This window comes from Montipora foliosa, chromosome 10 (genome assembly GCF_036669935.1).
Source record: "Montipora foliosa isolate CH-2021 chromosome 10, ASM3666993v2, whole genome shotgun sequence".
Classification (NCBI taxonomy): Eukaryota; Metazoa; Cnidaria; class Anthozoa; order Scleractinia; family Acroporidae; genus Montipora; species Montipora foliosa.
The window spans coordinates 6965116-6972615 of record NC_090878.1 but is presented as its reverse complement, the minus strand read 5'-3'; the positions used below and the strand labels follow the sequence as shown (position 1 = coordinate 6972615).

General features: G+C 40.3%; 2 protein-coding genes across 4 annotated transcripts in view; one reads left to right on the top strand and one right to left on the bottom strand.

Annotated features, from left to right (window-relative positions):
* LOC137974066 (uncharacterized) overlaps positions 1–1871 on the bottom strand; it is a 19532-nt gene extending 17661 nt beyond the window's left edge. Inside the window, exon 1 of one of the 2 annotated variants that reach the window (XR_011117388.1) lies at positions 1477–1871. Coding sequence is in view for 1 of the 2 variants with exons in the window: in XM_068820986.1 (XP_068677087.1) it covers positions 1477–1741 (265 nt within the window). In the remaining variant the exon portion in view is untranslated. The remainder of the gene's footprint in view (positions 1–1476) is intronic. The other variant, XM_068820986.1, reaches the window with a different exon arrangement.
* Positions 1872–4074: 2203 nt separating this feature from the next.
* The window catches only part of LOC137974069 (uncharacterized), a 6885-nt gene continuing 3459 nt past the window's right edge, over positions 4075–7500 (top strand). The window contains exons 1-2 of one of the 2 annotated variants that reach the window (XM_068820992.1): positions 4075–4369; positions 5051–7500. The exon at positions 5051–7500 is cut by the window's right edge and continues 3459 nt beyond it. In XM_068820992.1, coding sequence (XP_068677093.1) covers positions 5083–6441 — 1359 coding nt within the window. In that variant the 5' untranslated portion in view covers positions 4075–4369; positions 5051–5082 and the 3' untranslated portion in view covers positions 6442–7500. Of the gene's footprint in view, positions 4370–4987 lie in introns of both variants that reach the window. The other variant, XM_068820991.1, reaches the window with a different exon arrangement.

The following is a 7500-nucleotide window of genomic DNA, read 5'->3' as shown; positions in this document are numbered from 1 at the left end:
GGCCTAACAAAACAAAATTGGATCCATGATCTGTCAATATTGAACTCTGCGATGATGACTTTTATCTGATAAAAGGTCTCTGGTTGGTGATGACGGCGATCTGTTTTCGCCTGAAATCGTCAAAACATTTCGGTTGTTGACATCATGAAATCATAGACCCTAAGGCCCGGGTTAAACGCCGTACTTCACATGAGCCGAACCTAATTACACTTTAGGTCGACCCAAACTAGTTAAGTTCGCTTGTTGAGTCAAACGTCGAACTTAATTCAGCCGAACTTTAACTGACCACGAAAATAAATAGCAAAACCGAGATCCAGACTGTCTCATACATTAACATGATTATGCATTTGGTTCGGCTCATGTGAAGATCGGCGTTTGACCCAAAGGCGATCTTCAGCTGTTATTCCCGCCTGGAGTGGCCGTGAAGAACGCTTCAGCCGATCCAAATAATAGATCCTTCGAGCCTGCAAAACAGGCGGATTAGCGTGGCCTGTTCTGCAGGCCATGCTCTAGTGTCCCAAACAACCTCGCGCCTAACCTGAGCGAGTTTTAATCTGATGTTATCGTTTAGAAGGCATCAAGAGATGATACTTCAAACATCGGATAAAACATACACATACACTGTTACAGGCTCACAAAATATGGCAAGAGTCTCTGACACAAAATAACACCACCAAGCACTATGTTATCTGCGACTTAATATCACTTGAGACATGTAAAGACATGTAATGATGAGTGCATGCCTTCACTGCAGTTATGGAACTTTCATAATGTTCAACGACCCCGCTGAGATTTTTCACAAAACGTTTAAAAAGATTAAAATGCTAGTTCTTTAATCGAAGAAAACGATGGGTGAATCAAGCAAACATGCTCTAAAGGAATGGAAATAACCCAGTTTCCGCTTTCGCAATCGGTCAGTACAAAACGCAGACTGCAGACTGCAGAATGCAGACTGCAGACCGGGTACAAAATGCAGACTAGGTACAAAATGCAGACTGCAGACTGCAGACCGGGTACAAAATGCAGACCAAGTCTAAATAAATAAATGCGTGATGGAATGAAGCAAGAGTGACCAGCCTAACAACTCAAAGAAAGAGAGGTGCGAAATATCACCGAATTTCGCTCCGTTGAAGTGAGCCCCTCTCTGTCCGCTGTTCACTGTCATGCGCTTCCCTTCGAAAATCATCATGGTCACTGTTTTGCTATCCCCCATTAAGAGCAGACAAGAGAAAGGTCAACAGAAATGGGTTGGATCTCTGAGTAGGAGGCTGAGGGAGCAATTCCAGTCTCCGCTCCACACCACGGATATTTATCTTACCACTACAAAGAGAGTTTATGAAGTGGGTCGAGATTGCAGCTTGAAAAGAGATTGTCAGCACCAACTCATGATTTCCCATATTTCAGCACATATTTTACAAATAAGATTACTGTAACACAAACAATACTTCTCAGCCTTAGTTGGCGACAAAGTCATACCTCCGTCTTCGACTATCCTCTGTGGTGAACGATACTTAACTTCTGTGTTGCCTCGACCGAACAGGACGAACAGAACACATAACAGTGCAATGATACCTATCACTACGAATAAGAACAGGAGAATTTGCCATACACGAAAAGTACGTTTCCTGCGGAGACAGCCACAGCAAGCGCACGAAGTATAGGGACGTTGATTTTCCACATCGTAACCTTCAGTAAGGGTAAAAGTTGATTCGCCTTTGAAGACTGGCATGTTGCTTTGCATATTTCACCCAGTTGAAACCGACCGATCTCTCTGGCAATTATGTTTGGGAAGACCAACCGTTTTATTGTGGAGTGGGAAGGAAGAACTTGACGTAAGTTTGTGAAACATGACTCCACGACCTCTCGACAGATAAACCGGGGCTCAAAACATGACATTATGACGGCATGCGAATGGGAAGGGCAAGCCAGAACATGTGAAGGAATTCACTTAAGTTAATACCTTAATCACGAACACGAAAAAAAATAAAAACAAGCATGCATTCAAGTCAGACTTGATAAATTCACACTACGACGCCTAAGTTTAGTTTATTTCTCTAAAAGTTCTTATATATTTTTTTTCGCTCTGCACTCGGTTCGACGTGAGGGAGCGGCGGGGGATTGATGAGAAATTATCTACTACCAAAAAAAATTGGAGGATCCCTACTTGCTGCATTAGACATTTTCAAGAACCTCCAAACCCTAGAGACACCCCCAGCCTACCTCGTGGCCACAAACCAATACACGATGCACAAGTCAGAAGAACGAGCGAAACAAATTAAGGCAAAAAGAGAAAAACTCCTGCAAAGAGCATAACGATCTGCTAAGAAACGCAGAAAAAAGGCAAGGCAACCAAAGCCTTTAGCAAGCCAGCTATCTCACTGATACATTACACAACCTAACAGGCGCTCAAGAACAAAAAGATCCCAGGCCAGGATCAAAATTTTGAACAACCCCGCTCACAGGGTCTTTCTTCTTCGCCTCCCTGGGAAGAGGTTAAGCTTTGACCACCGACATGCCTATCGTTGAAAATTAAATTGATGCAAAAGCTTTAGGCCAAAAGGTGACATTCACATTACTGTTGACCGTTTTGAAATTTAATAGACCATTTCCGAGTTCATGTCTGCTTCCTCATCAAAGCGAGTCTAAGTGAGAAGTTTTTCTTATGAAAATTAGTTTTCATTCATATGTAAAGTAGAACTAATTATCATCACAAAAACTTCGCACTTAGACTCACTTTGAAGAGGAGGCAGACATGAACTCGGAAATGGCCTATTAAGTAGCAGACATATTTTAGAAAGCACCGGCCATGACATTTTTGGCGCCCCAAGGCACTTTGCGAGCTCTGAAGGCCCAATCTACCTAGGGGGGATTGGGGCATGCCCCTCCGGGAAATTTTTAAAATAGAATTTTTAAAATAGAAACGCTGTTTCCAGCGTTTCTGGAATCCAAGAATCAGTTTCCCAGGCAAGGCTGGAGTTCACTCAAATTTTCTTTTAAAAGTAAGTAAAAAAAATTATTATAATAAAAAATGAATCAACCCATTAAATATTGGCATGAAAATACCGGACATGGAATGGGAAAGGAAAACCCTGGCCGGCTGTAGAGAAAATCAAAGAAACTAAAAATGCATCATCAGGACGAACTATTTTCTTGGAAGAAAATATATCACACAGTAGTATGAACGTCCAAATCTTAATTCTCATCCAACAAAAACCATTGCTAAATGAAATCTTACTGGAGGTGCTGAAAAGAGGCGTCCATTCAAATGTACTCAAGCGAGAAAAATTATGACAAAGGAAATGGAAACCAGACCACGTACAAGGGAGTCATGTAGGCCTGTCAACCCCATTTTACACTCTTGAATATTATCTTTTGTTAAATTGTGTTTACGTTCGGGTAACGACAATTTTTGTTCTCATTATTTAAGGTACCCCCCTTGAGAGTGTTTATATTTTTAAAACATCCGCCTTTTTACTTCTTTTTTTTTTTTTTGGGGGGGGGGGGGTGGGCACCAATTTCTCACCAATCCCGCTCCCCCACCCCCAACATTTTTTTATGAACGCTCCCTTATGTTCGACGTTTGAGCCAACAATCTTAATTTAGGTCGCCTTAAATTAATTTGAATAGACCTAAACTACCATTTAGTTCGTTGTGAAGATCAATATCGTGGAAGAATACATTTTCGCGTTGTTTTATCAGTCATGCAATAGTCTACTTGACTTTCATCAATATTTTGAAGACCCTTCTATGTGCATATATATGTACATAGAAGCAATTCAATGTAAACTCTCATTGTACCTGAGGAAGGCTGGTTTGGCCAGCCGAAATATAGTACACCACTAAAATCAAATCTACGTTGTATCGGCTCTTGCTTAAAATATTTAGCTTCCCAAATATTCGACAAATATCTAGGGGCATTTTTTCATCTTAACGCTAGACACGTGACTGATCTGTGTAGCACTTGAAAGGCGACGCCATTGCGAAGGGATTACGAACTACACAAAGACGTCATTCAGCACATAAGGACCATAAGCTGAAGTTCAATAACAAACAATAAAGCGTTACCTTTTATGAATGATGATTTGGTCTTGGGAAATAAAAAACAAAAGAGCATTCTTGACGCGGTACGAAATAAAGATAGGTTTGAAAAGCGTGTTACTCCTGACGACCGGCCTTCTAGATTGAATTTCAACACTTGATCGGGTCTACAGCCCAGAAGTTATTTAATTAAGTAAAAGGTCAGGCTTGGCTTTTCTTTTGTTTCCCGACTGGCTTTTTTTAATGTATTGGTGTCGCGTGAGACGTCAGTTTATGGCATTATGAGGGTCCTTTTACCGTTGCCAGGGAAATTGCACACAATTGTCTAACGGTAGGTAACGAAACTTTGTTTGGTTTGAGAAGTTCGTAAAATGGCTCTTTCGCGCTCAGATATAAGTAAAGTAACTGTTTTAACATAGTTTTTTTTTTTAAGTCAGCTGTAGACTTACTCGGATCCTTGTGAGAAGTGTGGGATTAGAAATCCTTATGAAGAGAAGGCGATCGAGCTACAACAGCTCATTTAGCCGAAAAGATTCTGTTTATTGAAGAGCGTTTTAATTGCAATTAGACTGAGGAGTTCGGCGAAAGAGATCGAAAGAAAGTGCAACACCAATTTCTTCTCTCTCATTCAATTTGATTTATTTTGACAATGCAGAATAATTATAAGTAGGCAGACAATACTATTTGAGAGCACGTTCTGCACGTTAGGCGATATACTTCTGGTTATTACTATTATTATGTAGTTATGTATTTCTCATGGTAATGTTTATTTACTTGATCTAAGAATATTAATATAATATACACATTTTTAAGAGATTTAAAGACAGAACCCTTTTTGCTTGCAAGCTCATGTAGCCGAAAGGACTGAGGTGACTATATATAATCTCCATCTGACCAGTCTAATAATGCCTTCCAGCGTCTTAATTGTTTATGTTTATTTGACTTTTAGGGGGACGTTTATCAACCTGTGAGTGGTTCCATAATTTCTTTTCTTCGTTCCTATATACTGTAGGTAAAACCATCTTGTTCGAGTGTGGGATCACAATGGCCTCTTCCATGAGATCACGTAACTTATCACGCCGTGATCACGTGTTGAATCTTTTACCACCGCTGACCGTAGCAAATAAAGAGGAAACTTCGATGTTTGATCGTCTGTTCGCCGAAAAACCACCATCAAAGAATTACCCGGAAATTTTTCCAAATAAAGTACTGCGGCATCTTGGTTCCTGGACATTCTACTCTACTCCAACAAAAGGAGAACTAGCTCTGCTTGACAAAAATATGCATCACTTGGATAAAGATGACGAAAAAACAGAGATTGATTCCAAGAAACACACGCTACACAATGCAGGTGAAACGGAACCGAGACTGCAGTCACACGACTTCAATAACGACAAAAAGAAACTGAAAAATAGCAAAACAAAGGCTGCGGAGGCCGACCAGAAAACTCAAGTGCAGCCAAAACAACAAGAAGAAAAATTGTTACAAAAAGAAACGATCTTAAAAATACAACAAGAAAAAATCTCTTTGACTTCAAAATCAACTAATATTATTTCCACAGACACAAACTTCGCGCAAAACATAAGGCAAACATTGCGCGAAAGAATGAACAATAACGTTGAAATTGAAAGGAAAATAATCAAACGGCGGTCAAGCTTTAATCATTCAATGAAGAACCTAAAAATAAGCAACACCGTTAACACGCGAAGTCAGTCTGTAGTTGGAATTAAACTAAGGAAGTCACGTGGCAAGGTTCTAGGAGGAGCGGATACTGGTGCAGATATAGCTACTGAAGAGCTACAGCTGACAATAGAAGGACATAACGTGCCGGTTCCAGACCTTGGAGGAGTTCATGGCAAATTTTTCACAAACTGTGAAGAGGCGACTCAGAAAGTTGGAAATGTCCTAGAGGATAAAGAAGCGAGAGAAAGTGTCAAGGTGACCAATAATAAAAGGCAAGATAAAATAGTCAGGAAGATGAGCAGGAATTCAAACTGCAGCCCACCATGTGATCTTCACAGAGGAAACGACGTTGACGGTGGAACAACAAAACCACAGAATACAAGGATGAGGAAGGTTACGCAAGCGGTTATAAAGATTCCGTTGCAAGAAAATGAAGGACCGGAGGAAAACGACAAGGCAACTTCAAAAAGCGTAAAAGATTTAGACTGGAAAAGCAATGAGGACAATTTGCAGCTCGAAGGAAGTGTACAGGGGCATAATTATCAAGGACAGAGCAAGGAAAACGTCCGTTGTGGTTTGGAAGAAAAAGACACAACGCCAGAGAAACGCGCCAGTTGTGAAAAAGGACAAATACATAAGAAGAAACGGCAAAAATCGCAAAAGGGACGTAAAACTGAGCGGAAGAGAAGTGGGAAAAGTAGATTGAATCGGAATGATTAAAAAAAGACAGAAATTAAGCTTTGTGTTTTTGGAAAACGACAAATGTCTGGCTAAAACTTGCTGTTTCCCCAGATTTGATTTCACCTTATTTCAAGCTTGGCAATTCAATTCAATTACTTCTTTGCTCAAACTATGAACAGTATTTATAACACAAAATATGTCGCAAAAAAATGCATTGGCCCTAAAGAAATAGGTTGTTGGTGTGCGCTCTCCAAAGTGATATGGCCGGCTTTCTAGTTGCACTACGCGATAGGTAAATAGGCAAGTAAGCGGAAGGCTTAGGGTTGTACTAGAAAAAAATTAATACGGGGAGGCTCCGCCCCCAGGTCCAACCCCTTCCCCTTTTATATACCATTTTTGACAGAAAAGGTACCCCTTTCGTAAACCTTCCATTGTCATTTTCATGTAGCATTCAATTAATTAAAACAGTACAGTCATAAGGTATGTGTTACGGTTTTATTTCTCTCTTTTGCCTGTAATCAACACCTAGTTTCTGCCCTTTGTTCTCGGTCTATGTTCCATGTGTTAGCCTTTTTTGTGTGTGTGTGTGTGTGTTAGCCTTGTGTTTAGTGTCGTAATTGCACACCGTAGTTTTCCCACCATATGTAAATTCATGTCACTAACCTTGTATATATATATATATATATATCGAAATCGTTTTCATTGTATCACTCGCTCTCCATCCTAACCCAGCAATTGGTAAGTGTTTTTTTCTGTCCTCGTTATAAGGATGTACTCGTTGTAACAATTCACTTACTCTGTTTGTATTTTGTTTAGGTATTTATCAACCTTTTGCGTTAAATACAATTTTGCTGGTTGTAAGAAGTTGTTTAGTAATCGTTTATCCCTGGCCCTCGCCATTTCAGTGTATCACTGTGTGTTCGAAATATTTTAATGAAAGATCCTTCTAAATACCTAAATGACAGACAGATTTCCCTACCCTTTCGTGTACTTCGATTAATGAAATCCCTAGGGACCCTTTCGGGAGGCGGCGTGGTTCAGTGGTTAGGGTGATGGGTTTGCATGCTGTCGCTCCGGGTTCAGATCCCGTTCTAACCT